This window comes from Panthera uncia, chromosome E1 (genome assembly GCF_023721935.1).
Source record: "Panthera uncia isolate 11264 chromosome E1, Puncia_PCG_1.0, whole genome shotgun sequence".
NCBI classification, from domain to species: domain Eukaryota; kingdom Metazoa; phylum Chordata; class Mammalia; order Carnivora; family Felidae; genus Panthera; species Panthera uncia.
This window is the reverse complement of record NC_064814.1, coordinates 44,917,106-44,935,041: the sequence shown is the minus strand read 5'-3', so window position 1 is coordinate 44,935,041 and position 17,936 is coordinate 44,917,106. Positions and strand designations below refer to the sequence as shown.

Below are 17,936 nucleotides of genomic sequence, written 5' to 3'. Positions count from 1 at the left end.
GGAGCAGATGGGATATTGGGGGCAAGGGAGAGGCCGGCATTTGACTCTGTTCACCCCACTTCTCTCTCTCCCACCCCTGAAGGAAAAGGTGTCTTCAGTATGTTCCTTTTCAAAAGGGTGCTGCTTTCATGGGATAGAGCTGGTTCCTGACAAGAAAAGTCAAAAGTTGGACTTCAGCCTCTACAAGAGACTTCAGGGCTACATGAGTGCTATGAGCACCTGAGAAAGGCGGAAGGTACAGCTGGATGGAGCTCTCTGAGCATTTTGGGCCACTGGACAGAATGGTAGTACTGACCCCAAACAAAACAAGAAGTTGGTCAACATTATTTTAGGTCACTATTATGTGTATTATATATACTGTTTAGCACCCCACCCCAACACACACAGCTATGTATTGTCTTTTTCTTTTCTTTTTTTTTTTTTAATGTCTTATTTATTTGAGAGACAGAGTGCAAGCGTGGTGGGGGCGGGGGCAGGCAGAGAGACAGACACAGAATCTGAAGCAGGCTCCAGGTTGTAAGCTGTCAACACAGAGCCCAATGCTGGGCTCTAACTCATGATCATGACCTGAGCCTTTGGACATTTAACTGACTGAGCCACCCAGGTGCCCCTATGTATTGCCTTTAAACTTACCATTTTCTTTGGTTGTACAAGTGAGCCAGGCCCAACCACACTAGTAGCAGGTGGCAGACACCTGAAAGGAAGCAATGTCAGGACCCACACAGATCTCACCCTCCCAGGAAAAGGGCATTCAAGCATTCATCTCCTGGCAGAGGGACAACTGGGCTGAGTTGTCCCCACCCCTTCCCCACTACCTTCCTTTCCAGCTCCATCATAAGCAAAGCTAGTGACACCTGAAGTGTGTGATGGCCTCTATGCTCAGCTGCAGACACTGTGTAAAGATCAGAGCCCTATGTAGACTGCTGTTGGGAAACACCCCCCCCCCCCTTCCTTCTGTTGGCTAGGTTCTTGATTTCCAGGACCTGTGCAGATTTTCTTAGTATGCATTATGCCCCTGCCGGCTTTCTGTACAAATTTGGGGCCTTTTTTAGACCTCAAAATAGGAACATAACCCTCTAAGGGCACAGTGGGGATGGGATGGGATGGGATGAGATGAATTGGCAGGGTGGTCTGCCACTCAGCTGTCCTCATTAAGGTTTGCTTTGTGGTTCTGTATAATGGCGAAGCCCAGGCTGCAGGATCCTGAACCCAACTGACATTGCCCCCCTCTGTTCGAACCGGTAGCAAAGAAAGGAATCTGAGACTAGGACCCAGGGGCCGCAGGACTGCTGGCTTTGAGGCATTGGAGCAGCAGAGCTGTACATGGTCCAGGGTGCTGCAAAAGTGCCTTCAGCCGGGCTTTGTATTGCTACCAACTGTACCATTGGGGTTTGTGTGGCCCGAACCAAAGAAGCAGAACAGCAGGGTTTCAGGTGAAGATTTTGGAGGCCCCGATTACCATATATTAAGTGGGCAGACCACTTCCCATGCGGGTAGTTTGATATTCCTCCGTGATTTTTTTCGAATTCGGTGCCCTGCCACAGAACTGCCTTCACAAAAGAGTCTTCTACGGGGTCAGGGATAAATGCTCCTCCCTATGGGGGGTGAATACTGAGTGACTTTCGACAAGTCCTTTCTCATCTCTGGGCCTCAGTTTCCTTATCTGCAAAATGAGAGGTTTGGGGTAAATTGACAAAGGTCTAACTTTCTGATTGTACCCGGAGGCTCCTCCAAACCGGAGCGTTAGAAGAGGCGGCAGCAAGCGCCAGCCGGGGGTCCCGCCCTCTGGGTGAGCTCGGTCGAGGCCGGGCGTTGCGTCCGGACCCCGAGCCCCGCCAGCGGTCTCAGTAGCCCAGCGGCTGGCAGGGCCAGGCTTCCGCCCTCCACGTTGTTGTTCCCGATTTGGGCCACGCCCCCTTAGTCTAGGCTGTGGACGCCTTGCCTTAACTGCCCCCGCCCCGGCCCCAGTTCAAAGGGTGGCCTGTGGGTGGCACAGTTCGACACGCGTGGACAAAGACAAGAATTTAGGGGAAGAAAAGAGAGAGACTTGGTTTTAAAGGGAAGGTGGTGAAAAGTAAAGGGTCGACCAGGGCACAACTGCGGAATTTCCCTCTCGGCGTCCCACCCTCCGTTCTTACAGTGGACCCATCCGCACCCACGAATGTGACCGTGATAGACACTGGCCCTTTAAACGGAAGGCTGGCGGCGCGGGGTGTCCATGTGGAGCTGCTCCATGCCGTGTTGTCCTGCCCGCCCATTGGCCCGCGGCCCGGTGACGTCGCCTAATAGGATGCGAACGCACTGCGGGGGGAGGAACGGAGACAAAACGCGGAACCGGATCGCCACTCCGCTCCCTCCGGCTGTTCTCTGGCAGAGTCCCGCCGTCAGCTCCGCCCACGGGCGGATCCCGGGGGAATTGCGACAGCCGGGTGGTTGCAGGAATTAGGTCACGTGTGGGTAGGGAGCGGAGACCCTGGGGTCAGGCCAGTCTGTACCATCCTAAGGTTTCCCTGACCTGGAATATCCTTATTTGAGCTAACTTATGTCTTAAATTCTCCACCCTTCCTTTCCTCCAGCAGGACAAATTTCGTTGTGAAAGACCGCAACACGCAGCCCTTGCTCAACTTGTGGCTTGCCATCGGGGCGGGGCGAGGCGAGAAAGCGGAAATGCAGGGCGCGAACGAGGCTGGAGATTCTCCCACCCCCACCCCGGCCACGTGTGCGCGCGCCGTCTGTAGTGGGCGGGGCCAGCTCGCTCGGGACCCCGCCCCTCCCTTCCTGAGACGCCGCGGCCCTGCGGGCGGGGGCTCCGGTCCGGGCTTTGGCTGCGGCCCCGGTGTAGTAGCGGGGGCGGCGGCCGGGGGCAGCGCGGCTCCTTCCCTTGTTGTGTGTGTCGGTGCCTCCTCGCCATCTTGTTGCAAAGCCTTTTCTTGTCGGCGGGACTCCCGGGGGCCGCGGGGCGGGAGGCATCTGAAGGGAAGAAGAGAGGGAGGGGAAGGAGGGAGGCAGTGCTGCCTTTTGTTTTTTTGCATCAAAATTTTTAAAATTTGCAAATTATATTTTGCAAGTATTTTGGGAAACATTAATTTTTGTCTCCGTGCTCTCCCGTTCTTCCCTGCGGAGTGCGCTGCGCCGCCCAGCCCTGTCGCCCCCCGGAGGTGATCCCTCCCTCCTGCCTGCCCGCCAGCCTGACCTGTGCCCGGCTCGCGGGCCGCAGTCTCGGCCCCGGCGCGCCCCCGGCAGCTCTCGGCGGGATGAGCATAGAGACGCTACTGGAGGCGGCCCGCTTCCTGGAATGGCAAGCGCAGCAACAACAGAGAGCACGTGGTGAGCGGCCGGGTTGGGCCCCTGGGGCACCGGGGAAGGGGAGACGAGCGACCCTGGTCTCCGAGCCCACGCGAAACCGCGGACACGACCCCCTCCCGAGCGGCCCGCGAAGCCGGGCAGCGCAAGGTTCGCACAAGAGCCGCCGCCTGGAGAGGAGTGTTGGGGGCAGTAAAATTAATTAATGAATACATTAACATTCAGTGAGGGACCCGGCTCCTGTGGGCGCCACCTCAGCTGCCTGCCACCCGGTGTGCACCTTTCGTGGGGGCTTCTTTCGCGTGGGCCAGGGGCGCCCTCGGTAGAGCTGAGGATGTGTGAGCCGATGGGGGGTGGGGTGCGGAATGGTGTTGCGTGGGGGTGGCAGACCCGCGTGTGCGTGCGTGTGTGCAGAGGGGATTGTGATGTGAGCCTCGAGGAGAGCGGATGAACGGACGTGTACACGGGCGAGTGTATAGTGCACACGAGTGGGCGTGTGTGTAACGGAGTGGGGGGTGGGAATTACTCTACGCCGAGCGGCTCCCCGGCTTCCCTGGCCCTGTGGGAAGGGTGCGGGGGGCGCTCCCGGACGATCTACGCGCCGCTTGGGGCGGAGGCGGCCTTTGCAGAATGAAATGACATCGCGTGTCTTATGATCCTGGCCAGCCCCGCCTGACCCCGCCTCCCAGAGCTGGGCTGGGTCGCGCTTCAGGGATTTGGGTGAGAGCCGGGCTGATTGGGTGTCTGCGAAAAGGCCTGCAGGTCGCTGGGGGCAGTCCCCGGGCCCCCCTTGCTGCGCCCCACTTTAGCCGGTGTGGAATGTGGCGTGTCTGCGCGTTCCAAACCCGCTCTCGGCTGGAATGTTGCGTGTGCCTGCGTTCCAAGCCCGTTGGTTACACCGGGTGGTGACGTGGACAGGCCCCGCCTCCGACCACGTGCACGGGGGACACTCCCGCTGGGGACGGAGCGGCCCGGCCCCTCCCGGCTGCCTCGCGCTGGGCCGGGGGCGGGGCCTGGGCGGGGCTGGCGAGTGGCCTTGCGCCGGGTTGGGCCCTGGCTCCGGCCGCCGGGCACCTCCCCGGGAGAGCCTGTGCGCTGGAAGGAGGAGCCGCCGAGCTCACCTGTCCATTCTCGCCCTAACCTCCTGTTTTTGATCCTGGGGCAAGGGAAACCCTCAGACTTGCGAGGCGACAGGACATTTAGAGCTCACATATTCCCACTGACGTTTGGGGGAACGTTCTTACCAGGACCTCCTGACAATACCCCTGGCCACATTGTGGAGTGAACCAGGCTTGAGAAGGGGCAAACTTTGACGTTCCCTCGACAGGAGAGGGAGATTTCAGATGCTTTCCGTCCCACCCGCCCTGTCGGTGGTCCCAGGCTTCAGGGTCAGGAATAGGGTTGGAGGTAAAACACCTCCGTTTTCCGGACCATTGCGAGGGCCTCGGACCCGGATCGGTGTGTGTGCAGTATCCGGGGACTCCTGTCCCCTCCACCTCCCCTCCCCAACCCTTCTGCCGAGTTGGTTGTGGTAGAGAGAGTGCTTCGCCCTCCTTTCCTTTCTCTCTGCCTATTGTTGCTTCAATGATGAGTCATGCAGGAGGTAGTAGTGTGTGTTGTGTGCGCGCGCGCCCTGCAGCTAGCTTGTGCCGCGGCAGCGGCGGAGGGGGTGGGGTGGGGGGAGCAGCAGCGGGTCCGCCCGCCCAACCCGGCCGACAGGCCTCTCAAGGTCAGGAGCCACTCGAGATATGTGAGACTGACATGCTTGGATTTTGCGGAATTGATGGGCCAGGACATCAGCCCACGTGCCCCTCCCCCTTGTTTTCGGGGTCCTGAGCAGGGCCAGGCCCTGACAGTACTGGTGGTGGTCGAGAATGTCCTGTTTTCGGGCCCAGCGACGGGGCGTGGAGGGGAGGGCAGCGTGCACAAGAATTGGAGAGACTTGAGTCACCTGCTGCCACCATCAACACAGTGCAGTTCAGGAGTGCCTATTGTGTCCTTGCCGCGCATCAGGCACTGTGCTGGAGGTGAACAGGGTTGACCCTGCTGTTGCCCCAAAGGAACACTCACATCACCTTCGTTTTACCTTCAGGCTGATTAGCCTTCTGGGGAAGGGGAGAAGACCCTGTGCCCTCTTCTCTTCCACCCTTTCCCAAATAATAAGGCCAGAGCTGGCTGTAAGAAGGACAGTGATGAGAGAGAGAGAGACAGCGCGGGGGCGCGCGCGCACGCGAGAGAGCGCCCCTCCCCCACGTGGTGAGACCTGAGGGCAGGGAGCTGAGTAGAGGCCTAGTTTAACTGACCAGTCACAGGTCCTTCTTGGCGTGGCAGGAGGTCTTAGGGGATGGATGGTGCAAAGCCAGATCTACTCCAAAAGCTCACATACCGATGGCTAGACCTGGCCGCAGCGGTTAATCTCAAATTCATATTTTTTTCCTCCTCCTTGAGGTTCTGTCCTCTGACTTGGGGTGGGAAAAATGGGAGAAAAGGGGTGGTGTGTGGACCTGCTGACCAGAACTGCTTTCCTGGGTATGTACCTGATGAGCAGCTCTGAACAGGGATCCTGTTGTCCATGCCCTGGTTCAATCTCAAGGGTGGGTTTCCTGACCTAGACCAGCCAGATTGCTCACGTGAGGATGTGTGTGCGCATGTGTGTGTGAGAGGAAAGAGAGGCCATCCTGGTGGTCAGGTGGGGGGGGGGGGGGCGTCTGGTCATTTACAGCATTCATGGAGGTGGCTCAAATGGGAGCCTCTTCTACCTGACCTACTTACACCCTGGGAGGGGGGGGGGGCGCTGCCTTATGTATTTAGCTCCCTATTAGCATGAAGAAGGGGAGGACTCCTCCTGAACAATGGGGGCTACCTAGTGTAGATTCCTCAGGCCCCAGCGCTGAGCCTGCTGTGGCCCCTGAATCACCCCAGAACGGTCAGGCTAACTTCCCTGGGGCCAGCCTCTGGGCAGAGCCCAGGGAGGGTGTCAGAGTGCGTGCGTGTTTGGGAGTGCTGCATAGGTGCATTATTTTAAAGAGTCTAAACCTGTGTTGTTCTTGAGGGAGGCCCTTGAGTGACTACCACTTTGCTGTCCCCACTGGGTTTCCCCCTCCCCAGGGCATAGGAGGAGGGTTGCTGCTGGTGGGGAGGAGGCAGGAAGCTTTGGTGGGCTGGATCTGGCTTGGGACACCCCCTCTTCTTTGCCACCAGTCAAGATTTCTCATGCCAATCCAGGTGTGATAGAGCTTGGCCATTTACCTGGGTCCTTCCTGGTACCTGCCTCGCTCTGGAAGAGAGAGTAGGTGAGAAGGAGGTTGCCATCTCCTGGATCAGCTGTGTGGAGTTACTTTAAAATATGGGAATGAGGTTTACTTTCAGGCTGGGTTCCTAGGACACCTGTCCTTGGGGCTTGGGGTCCCCTCTGTCCCACTGCTAATGGGAGAATGGAACATCGACCCCCACACCTGTGAAAGTTTGGGTCCTGGCTCAAAGGAACGAAGGTGGGCTGTGTTGGGCCCTGACCTCCAGGGCCTTGCCTTGGGGATGGGTGGGGGGTGGACTGGGTAGGTGGTAGGTGGAACTCTTTGCCAGTGTAGTCTCTGGGAAGCTGGAGAGCAGAGAGCTGGCTTTCCCCAGAGCTGCAATATAAGCCAGGGCCTTTGGAAAGGCCTGGGAGACCAATGCCTCCCCTCATTGGAGCAGGCCCACACCGGCCTGGCAGCTCCCCTTCCAGAAGGGCAGGGGAGATACGGAAGAGGCCCCGTGCTGCTGGGAAACCGCCGAGTGCTTCCCCTCTCACAACACTCTCTACTTCCTCCTTCGTCTCTTCTCCCCTGCGGGAGGGAGGGGCCTGGAGCAGGCCTGGCTCACACTCAAATTGTTGGTTGGCCAAAGGGCCCTGAGGCCTCGGGTTTTCTGGGGCCCTGAGCCCCAAAGGCCAGTGTGGGGTTGATGCCCTCCTCCACAAGGGGCTCTTAGCCAACCTTGTCCTCCCCTCCCCCAACCCCACCCACCGTGGGGTGGTGTGTTTGGGGCGTGTCTGCCCGCTACTGCTGTCAGCTCAGTCAGTCAGCAGTGTGACCAATCCGGGATGGGCAGGAGGGCTGGTGGACCAGCCTGCTCCCTGGCCTGGGGGCTACAGCTGCCCCCCGGAGATCCTGCCCAGCCCTGTAGCCAGGGAACCTGAGTGGTGGGGCCCAGAGAGCATGGGGCTGGGTGGAGATGGAGAGGTGCTTCTGGATCAGGAAAGGTGTTCTCAGCCAGCTCCTGAGCAGGCCTCACCTGGCAGCAGGTCTTTCAGCAGAGATGCTGAACTGACCGGTGCGAGGCTGCCCTTCTTTCCCGCCTGCCTCTTTGGTTCCTGGTTGTCCCGCTGGTGGTGGGGACAAGAGGGATGTTGGAACGATGAGTTCTAGCACCACAAAGGGCAGAGAAGGACCGAATTTGTTTTGTGTGGTCTCTGAGGAAATCAGACACTGGGACCTGGCCTGGGAGTCCTGGGCCTGATTTCCTCATGTGTGAACTGAAGGTGATGTCCCTGCCCTGCCTGTGGTGTGGACTCTTGTGAGGATCCACAGGTGTGTGTGTGTACAGACACCTAGTGAGCAGATGCTGACACAGCAAGTATAGGTATACGCCGGGTGTCTGGATTCCTGGCTGGGTGTAGTTTCAGTAATACCTGTGACTTGCTCTGTGGTCCTCAACAAATCACTTTGCCTCTCTGAGCTAATTTATTTCATCTGTGAAGTGGAGGTGCCTCCTGCCCTCTGGAAAGTACTTGGTAAATACTTTCGAAGGCCTTCCCCAGAAGCTATGATCCGCCTACCTCCCGCCCCCCCATTCTTGTCTGGTAGCCTGTGAGGTCTTTGCTGACTGGCCTCTGCCCACCTTATCTATCACCCCATTCCCCTCAGCCTTGTTCCTGAACCTTCCTGCTCATCACCAGCCTAACCTCTGAACTTTCAGGTTGCCAGGCCTCCAGCATCCTCTCTGACAGCCCCTGCTCTGTCTTTCCACAGCCCCTCTCCTCTCTCAGCCTGGGTTGTTATCCTCTGTAACTTGTCCTTGCCCTCAGTGCCTCTAGGCCTTGAGCTCCCCAACGCAGAGACTAGGTCTGTTTTAATTGTTCGCCGCTGTGTCCCCAGCACTTAACCCCGGTGCCTGTCTGGGTGTGGATGGGGATTTGTGGTGTCTCAGGCTGAGCGGGGGTGTCACTGAGCACTAACTGGGACAGGGTCAGAGGATGTGTTATGGTTGGAAGACTTCAGAAGCTGGGACCCAGGACTGCTGGCCCACTGAGAAAACCCCTTGTGTTCTCTCTGCGTAGAGGAGCAGGAGCGGCTTCGCTTGGAGCGGGAGAGGGAGCAGGAGCAGAAGAAGGCCAGCAGCCTGGCCAGGCTGGCCCATGCCCTGCCCGTGGAGGAGCCCCGCATTGAAGCACCACCCCTACCTCTGTCCCCTCCGGCACCCCCGCCAGCACCCCCACCCCCACTTGCCACCCCCACCCCACTGACTGTCATTCCTATTCCAGTAGTGACCAACTCTCCTCAACCTCTGCCCCCACCCCCACCACTGCCTCCTGCAGCCCAGCCTCTGCCCCTGGCGCCCCGCCAGCCAGCCCTGGTTAGCACCCCTGGACTCAGCATTAAGGAGGCTGCCCCCCTGCCCACCAGGCCACAGGTGCCCACCCCTGCTCCCCTGCTGCCGGACTCCAAGACCACCCTTCCGCCCACTGGCAGCCCTAAGCCTCTGCAGCCCCTCCCCACCCCTATCCTGACCATAGCACCACACCCTGGAGTCCAGCCCCAGCTGGCCCCCCAGCAGCCACCCCCACCCACTCTTGGGACCCTGAAGTTGGCACCAGCGGAAGAAGTCAAATCCAGCGAACAGAAGAAGAGGCCTGGGGGGTGAGTGAGGTGTGGCAGAGTCTGGGCTGGTGGGGTGGAGAACTGCCCGAATCCTGGGCTGTGTGTGGAAGAGAAAGTACCCCCCCCCCCCCACTCCTGAGCCAGTCCTTCAAAGCCATGTCCTACCTCCCTATCTGAGAAGCACGGTATTTTATTTGGACAGTTTGCACTGTGCCTGTGCCTATCCCCACCCTGGGAGTGGGGAATGGCCATTGCCCTCTGTTTTCTCAGGCTTCTGTGTCCTCTGACCCCCTCAAGGATGGGCCGATGGCATTTCCAGGCCTTTGGACAGAGTATTGGATTGGGGAACTCTTGGGTGAGGGCTGGGGTCAACTGGCTATTTCTCTGAGCCCCAGGAGACCTTATATCTCCTCTTAGGTGGAAGGGGCAGGATGGAGGGTTAATGGGTTGTGAATTACGAGCATACGTGTGCCCTCCAGGGAGTATAAGCACATCTGAACAGGGTGAACATCTCCCATTGCTGCTTTTTGTACAGAGAATATGGGGGGCAAGACGCCTGTGACATTTGGGGAGTGGGGGCAGGGGGCGGGAAGGCCACCTAATTGGGCCCTCCTCCCTAAGCCTCCTGTCTGTCTGGGTTTCAGGATCGGAACCAGAGAAGTCCACAACAAATTGGAGAAGAACAGGTGTGTGTGCGTGCGTGTGTGTCTCTGGGCTCGACCTGCCCGCTCCGGGGACAGGTCCCACCCTTGTTCTCCTGGGGCCTTCCCTCCCCGCCCTGGCCCCCGGCCCCCCAGGCGCTGGCTAACTGGCGCCTCTCCCTCTCCCCAGGAGGGCCCATCTGAAAGAATGCTTTGAGACCCTGAAGCGCAACATCCCCAACGTGGACGACAAGAAGACGTCGAATCTGAGTGTGCTGCGGACGGCGCTGCGGTACATCCAGGTACGGGGGAGGGAAGCGCGGCGGAGAGGACGGCGGGCGGCGGCCTCTGCGCCAGCTTCCTCCTCATTCCCTCCCGCCCTCTTCCCCTCGCCGCGGCCCCGCCCCGCCCTCGCTCCCTCTCCCGCTCCCCCGCCCGCCTCCACGCGGGCGCTGAGCACATGGCCCGGCTGACGTCAGCGGGGCTCCCCGCCCGCGAGGGGGCGGGAGGACGGGCGCGCGTGCGCGGGGGAGGGCGGCCGCGGCGTTCCCTTCTCCGCCCCCCCCCTTTTCCCGTTCGGCCGCCCCGCGGAGCCCCGCCATCTGCGCCGCCTCCGCAGCTCGGTTTTCGGACCCGGTGCCCGGGCCCGCGTTACAGCCTGGCGCTCTTAGTGCCCCCGCGGGTGAGAAGGGCGTGGAGCCGCCCCGGCGCCTCCAGCCCGCCCGCAGTGCCTGGGCGGGAACCCGGATTTGGCCCGAGAATCTGTCGCTCGTGATGGGGTGGGGAGTCCCCTGGGCGTGGCTCCTTGCACGCGGCGGCGCGCCGGTGAGGCCCCACCCCGTTTTACCCCCAAAGGGTTAAGAGCCTTCTAGTGAGCGCATTGAGGTGCCACGACTCAATTTTGGGGGTTAATCCTGGAGGCTGTGGAAATGTCTAAGTAACCAGTCCTCGGGTCGCCGAACCTTCAAAAATTAGGCTCTCCTCATGCCTGGGATTTTAAAAACCCCTTTTCAAGGGGCCCTCCTGTCTGTGTGGACCTCCCGTCTTTGGACATTGGCTTCCCTCTGCAGTACGGGGTGGGGGGCGCCCGCCAGATAAGACAGTTGCCATGACGGCCCCGTGTTTCGGTTTCCTTGGAAACCGGCCGAGGGTTCCGCGTGCCGGAAAGGAGGCTGTGGGGGTGGGGCGCGCGGCCACGCTCGGCTGCCGCGGAGACGGAGTCCGAACGGAGCCGTTGGGGAGTGGGAGGGACTTAGGGCTCCCTGCCTGGCGGGGGCGGGGGCAGCTTGCGGTCCCCCTATCGGCGCGCTTCGACAGCTGGGGGGTCGGGCAGCATTAAGGTTCCTGTGGGAAGGGTAGCAAAGAGGATCTGACCGAGCTTTGAGCCGGGGCCGGGCGCCACCCCTCCCCCGGCCAGTACTGCGGGGTCACAGCCCTGAGGTAACCGGAGCCTGACTTGTTCAGGGGGCGGAGGCGCTGCTTCGCGACTGCTCCCGGCCGGCTGCTCCCTCCCAAGCTCCCGCGAACGCGCGCCCTTCCGCCCGCCCTGCGGGTGAGGGGGAGGGGCTGGCGCGCCTCCAGGCCGCTTCCCGGCACCCTGGAGGGGAGGGGTCGGGCTCGAAGATTGGTGGAAACGGGGTGGGGGCGGGGCTTCCGTGCTCCGAGGGGAGGGTGCAGCCGGCAGGGAGTGACGCTGCAAGGCCAGGTCCGCGTGGGTGCGCGCGTGCTCTGGGAGGGGCGGGGCCTCGCTGTTGGCCTGACTGGCTTAGAAAGAGGAGAGGCCCAAGGGGGTGGGCTTCGGAGGGTCTCCAGGAGGCCTACTTCTGACATATTTTTGCAGAACTTGGGCTTGAGAATGTTCCCGGTCCTTCAGTCATAGGCAATTATGTGTCCTGGAAGCAAATCCTTGTCCAAATGCTGTGACGTTTTCTATGACTCTCAGTTTCTTTTGTACTGCCATTTTGCTAAATGGGAAGAAATAGTAGCATCTTCATCATAGGAATGTTCAGATTGGTCCTCTATAAACACCAACTTAATAATTCTTGAGAAGTAGAAAGAATAGGATGGCACATTCCACTTTATAGACGCATACTTAGGAAAGCCTTGCTTGCAATGATATCTGGATTTGAAAATAAATCAGAAATAGAGACTTGGTAGAACCAGCAGACATGAGCCTGGGCTGAGGAGGCAGCGAGGTGTGAGGTGTACCCAGGCTGTTCATAAGAGAAATTTGTCCTGGGGCTGGTAATGGAAGCAGAAACAAAAGTTACAAGGCTATCTCAATCCTCAATCTCATTCATTTGTTTATTCACTCAGGTACTTTGGACAGCTCTGTGTCTGATTCTGAGGATGAAGCAGGGAGCAAAGAAATAAGCGTGGGTCTGTCTTCATAGGTTTGGTCTTGGTGGTAGATTATAAATACTGTGCCATGAGAATGTAATAGGGACAGGGATCAGAGGATCTGTTTTGAGGTGTGCCGGAGGTTGTTGCTGAGGAAGGGGCATCTGAACTGAGACCTGAAGGTTCCAGGGTGACCTGGGCAAAGCAGAGGGCAGAAAGCCCAGCTCAGGCTGAAATGTCTCCAGCAAGAGGGAGCAGGATTCAGTTTTGGAACTTAAAGGTGGCCGTGGGGGTTACCACCTGGAGAGTAGAGATGGGCCAGGGGCTGGGGGTGGGGGTGGGGGGGGCAGCAGGGCACTAGATAGGAGTCAAAATGGAATAGTAGAGAGACCAATAAGGTGTGTAGACTGAAAGCATTGGTTGTTTGCTGAGGTGGGAAGGCTGTAGCTCCCAGCCAGACTCAGAGTGGCGTGGAAGATTTTAAGAAAGCCACAGTGAGGTGGACAAAAACAGGAAGAGGAATAGGCAGGTACCAAACTATGCATCCAAGCAGTTTTAGGAAATGTGTTTAAAATGAAGCAATGTGGACAAAAGCTGGACCCTGGAGAAACTTTCCGGGGGCCTCTAGGCCTGTGGATAACTGAGCTGGGTAAGAAAAAGAGGTTTTGGCCTCTGAGTTTCTCCCTAAGTCAGAAATCTACTCTTCCTGCTGGTAGGTAGAGTTCAGGACACCACTTCCAGCCCCCAGCAGCCAGGTTCAAGTGAGAGCTGACTCACCACAGGCCCCATCATTGATATGGCCTCATCTGATGTCATGTCCAGCACTGGCCTCTCAGGGTAGAGCCAGGTGAGAAGCCAGGTGTGTGTGTGTGTGTGTGTGTGTGTGTGTGTGTGTGTGTGTGTAAGGGAGGGATCTTTCTGGGAGAAATATAGAGGGAAACAGGTTAAATCTCAAAACCAGGATAGAGAAGGCTGTGTGTGGCCTGGGACTGCTAGCAGAATTGTAAAACTACCAGGTTTCAGGCCAGAACATTGCATGGTTGTGTCTGGGTTATGTGTTGGCAGGTACTAATGGTTTGAGGCATTTCTTACTGGTGAGGTCAGAAACACAGGAGTTTGGGGCTGCACGAGGAAGCGTAGGGAAATTGGGCCTAGTTTAGTGGGCAAACTTGAAGACATTGCCATGCCCAAGAGGGACAAGTGAACAGTCAGGAAGGCTGCTATAAAACTGCTTGTAGAAATAGAGTCAGGGGAAACTTATGTCTAATGTGACTGTGATTCTGTGATAAAGCAGAGAGACAGGATAGAGGTGGGGACCAACATGCTCACATCCTCACAGATCCTTCCCCTGGAGCTAAGATGTGCATAATTCTGTCCTGGACACTGGTTGGGTCAGGGGATAAAGCTGATAATAAAACAGTCCTTGCCTTTACTCACAGCGTTGGACAAGGAACAGTGTGTATGGAGGTGGAAGGACAAAATACGAAGCTTTTAGGGATAATATGAGCTAGTGTCTGATTAAGTACTACCTGACAGTCTTATTAAATGCTCAAGAGTGTTGTGCGGTGCCAAGAAGGGCTCAAGGGCAAGAAGAGGCACTGGTCAGGGCATGAGATGGGATGGGTGGTGGGAGTCAGATGTGGTCTTGGAGCACAAGCACATATGATGTAGAGGGATGAGAAGGGACCATCTGTGTGTGAGACCGGGTTCAGAGAGGAAAACTAAGACAAGCTGGATAGTTTGGTGTAGGAAGAGTCGGTGGGTTCTGTACCTGGCCGTAACCGGCCAGCCTTAGAAGCCAGGAGCTCAGGAATAGGTCAGGTTAAGAGACTCAGGATGCAACAGGGCATAAGTGTCCATGTTTGGTGGACCCAGCACTCATGACATGTCTGGGCCAAAGAGAAACTGGCAACAGGGAGGTCTCCAAGACTTAGAGAAGTCAGTTTTAATAAAGTGTCAGCTTCAGGAGGTCATGGAGGATAGGAGCTGAGGCATAGGACACAAGCTGGCCTTTTGGGGATATAAAACACTTTTTTTTTTTTTTTTTTTTTTTTTTTGAGAGAGAGAAAGTACATATGCCAAGTGGGGGAGAGAGGCGGAGGGAGAAAGGATGTTGAGCCAGCTCTGTGCTGAGCGGTCGATCCCACGACCCTGGATCCTGACCTGAGCTGACATTAAGAGTTGGACGCTCAACCGACTGAGCCACCCACATGCCCCTCGAGACACTTGTGATAGGGGAGCAGTGCCACAGTCTGGGAGGCATGGCATCCAGCACCAACATGAGGGGTGAACCTAAGAGGCTGTGGGCCTGGAGGAGTTGAGGCAGGGATGGCTCTGTGGACAAGGGAACTCCCTGTTGGTGTTCTTAGTGAGGTGGGTGGCATCAGCGCCATGGGGGCAGGAGCAATGTGGAACCTGTGGTGAAGGACAGAAGTGTCTCCAGTGGTGCTCCATGTCAGAGGTGCCATTGAGCCATTTCTCCTTGGTCAGTGCAGCTCAGCTACAGGTGTGGAAGGAGGGGCACGTTCCAGGGCTTAGGGATCGATCATTCAGCAGCCTGGGGAATCTGGAGGGCTGTGGGCAGGGTGAAAATGGAGAGTGTGGTTGAGAGGCAGCACAGGTAGGTGCCACGGAGAGTAGCCCAGGTGAGAGCAGAGGGCAGAGCCAACAGCTGCCGGGGATGAGATGGAGGCAGGTCAAGAAGAAATTCAGGGGGTTGGAGGCCATGCCACAAAGTCTGAGAGGCATCCTCAGGGACATTGAAGTTAAGACTAGTGAATGATGCTGTGGAGCAAAGGGCAGGATTGTTTGGGGTTCTTTGGGGAATGAGTTCCAAGGAGGGTAGCCTCTGGCATGGTGACTGACAGCGTGGTATGAGTGGTGGCGGGGCCTTGAGCGTCACGGAGAAGTCTGTTACCCCTTCTGTCCTCTGCAGAATGGAGGCAAGTGGCTGCCAGGAGGGTGGATAGGGCCAGGGGCCATGAAGCCCCTCAGGACACAGTTGATGTGGGGGTGGGGGAAGGCCTTCATCCTAGAGTGGGGCTGGCCTGGATCTGTGCTTTTTTTCAATGGTGCCTGCTGGAGAGCCCACAGTCCCCAGGATGCAGGGCCTCACAGGACAAAGCCATGGACCAGCAGTGGGTGTGGTCCCCCGCGGCCCCATCACTGCAGACTGCCCCTGGGTGCTAAGTGACCTGGAGGCCAGGGTGGCAGTGGGAAGGGATTGCGGTACTGGGGACCCTGTGGCCTCTGCTCAGGGTATCCTTCGGTCTCTTGGCTGTTGTCCAGTCTCTGAAGAGGAAGGAGAAGGAATACGAGCATGAGATGGAGCGGCTGGCGCGGGAGAAGATCGCCACACAGCAGCGGCTGGCGGAGCTCAAGCATGAGCTGAGCCAGTGGATGGACGTGCTGGAGATCGACCGTGTGCTCCGGCAGACTGGCCAGCCGGAGGACGACCAGGCCTCCACCTCTACGGCCTCTGGTGAGCCCCACCTGCCCCTCCCTGGTCAGGCCCTTGCCCCCCAGCTCCATGCCCCCAGACCCCAGGGGCATCTACTACTCCAGCCTCTTGTTTCGCGAGCCTTTCTGACCTGTCCCTGTCCCCGTGTCCCCCCACAGAGGGTGAGGACAACATAGACGAGGATATGGAGGAGGATCAGGCCGGCCTGGGCCCACCTAAACTGAGCCATCGCCCCCACCCGGAGCTGCCGAAGCCACCGCCCAGCACCGCCCCCGCACCTCTGCCTCCCCATCCACACCCCCACTCCCAGCCTGTGGCCCTGTCTCCTGTCCACCTGCCTGGGCAGCAGCCGCCACCACAGCAGAAGACACCTCTGCCAGCCCCTCCTCCCCCACCGGCTGCCCCTGCCCAGACGCTGGTGCCCGCTCCAGCCCATCTGGTGGCTGCAGCTGGTGGAGGTTCCACGGTCATCGCCCACACGGCCACCACCCACGCCTCAGTCATCCAGACTGTGAACCACGTTCTACAGGGGCCGGGCGGCAAGCACATCGCCCACATTGCCCCCTCGGCCCCCAGCCCTGCTGTGCAGCTGGCACCTGCCACACCCCCCATTGGCCACATCACAGTGCACCCTGCCACCCTCAACCATGTGGCCCACCTCGGCTCCCAGCTGCCCCTGTATCCACAGCCCGTGGCAGTGAGCCAGCCCGTGGCGGTGAGCCACATTGCCCACACCCTCTCACACCAGCAAGTGAATGGCACAGCGGGGCTGGGACCCCCAGCCACTGTCATGGCAAAGCCAGCTGTGGGGGCTCAGGTGGTGCACCACCCCCAGCTGGTGGGCCAGACAGTGCTCAACCCCGTGACCATGGTCACCATGCCCTCCTTCCCGGTCAGCACACTCAAGCTGGCTTGAGGATGAGGCCACTCAGAGGCCCCCAGTGGGGGCAGGGAGGGGGACCTGTCCCCCACTCTCCCACCCACCAGCTCCACACATTCCAGCCAGGCCAAGGCCCGCCCCACCCACACCCACCCCCAGGCCTCCTAGGGGAAGGGGGTGCAGAGACTCTGAGCCAGGGGAGGGAGGGCCCCCCCCCAGGGAGCTGGGCACAGGGCAGGGGGTTACCCCACTGCACTAGGACTTGATAAAGTGATGAGACACTCTGGTGAATGTGCCACTCGTCCGGCCTGGTGCCAGCTCCAGTGCCGTTCCCGCCTCCCCACCTTGTCCCCTGCAACCAGTGCGAAGTGGGTGTTGTGTTCTCCGGCTTCCCCGACCCTGCCTGCCTTCCTGTGCTGCTGCTGCTATTGCTGTCTGATGAGGTGGCTGAGTGCCGGGTCCTCTGTCCTGAGCCTCGGCCTTCTCTCCCCAGGCCTTTGGAGGGGATGGGGAGAGGGAGCAGAACTGAAGCAACTTGGCCCAGAAAGCTGGGTACCGTGGCGGGGGGGGCGCTCTGCTCTGAGTACACGCGACAGATCCTAAGAAGTGGCTGCTCTGCAGTCCCACCCACACAGGTGGGCACCAGCCTATGGTTCTCCAACCCAGCTGCGGTCACTGGCTCGTCACAGCAGAAGCTAGTTAAGAGGAGTCTCTATCAACAACTGAACCCGTGCTGTTGCTAAGCTCCCTGAGCGCCCCAATCCTTGCCACTGGGCTCCTGACCTCAGGAGGGTAGGCTGAAGGTGGGTGGGGACTGGGAAGGAAGGGCTTAGCGGTCCTGCCCCTCCCCGCCTCCTGCCGGCCTGGGTGTAGCTGGGGAGAGAGCTTCTCTGGACCCGTCAGTCCCCATCCCTGGTTCCCTGGCCTCTGCTCAGTGCTGTGCACTCCCGAGGGATGGGTGTGCCTGAGTGCCTCCTGCAGCCTCAGAAAAGTGGATTAGTAGCTATCTGGTCTGGGTTCCAGGTGCCTGAAGCCACACTGCTGAGGAAGTTAAAAATCTAGGGCCTGGGCCCAACCAAGCTCCTTCCCTGCTGCTCTGGGGACCTGTAGAGAAGGGAGGAGGGCTGCTACTCCTGCCCCAACTCCTCTGTCTCTGCCATCATCTCTCTCCCCCTGAACATCCACTTTTTCCCAGTGGGCTGTTCTGAGTGTATACTCGGTGGAGGCTGCTGCGTGCCACAACTTTCCTCTGAGGAAGGTCCTTGGTTGGTCCTAGGGCAGGGCTGAGCTTGGGGTGGGGAGTCAGGGGGCCTGTGTGTGTGTGTGTGTGTGAGGGGGGGCATGCTTCTTTCCCTGCCTCTGCCTCGGCAGACCGCTTTGGCTTCTCTTTTTATGTGGGTATTTATTACAAGTGGCCTTGTGTCAGACACACTCAGTTGTGCACTCGGCTCCCC

General features: G+C 58.8%; 1 protein-coding gene across 1 annotated transcript; it reads left to right on the top strand.

The window, feature by feature from the left end:
- Positions 1–2,461: 2,461 nt before the first annotated feature.
- On the top strand, positions 2,462–16,766 carry MNT (MAX network transcriptional repressor). The gene is made up of 6 exons (XM_049636781.1): positions 2,462–3,327; positions 8,621–9,200; positions 9,806–9,847; positions 9,993–10,104; positions 15,431–15,623; positions 15,761–16,766. The coding sequence occupies exons 1-6, from the start codon at positions 3,255–3,257 to the stop codon at positions 16,516–16,518; spliced, it is 1,758 nt and encodes a 585-aa protein (XP_049492738.1). The 5' UTR covers positions 2,462–3,254; the 3' UTR covers positions 16,519–16,766.
- The last annotated feature ends 1,170 nt before the right edge of the window (positions 16,767–17,936 follow it).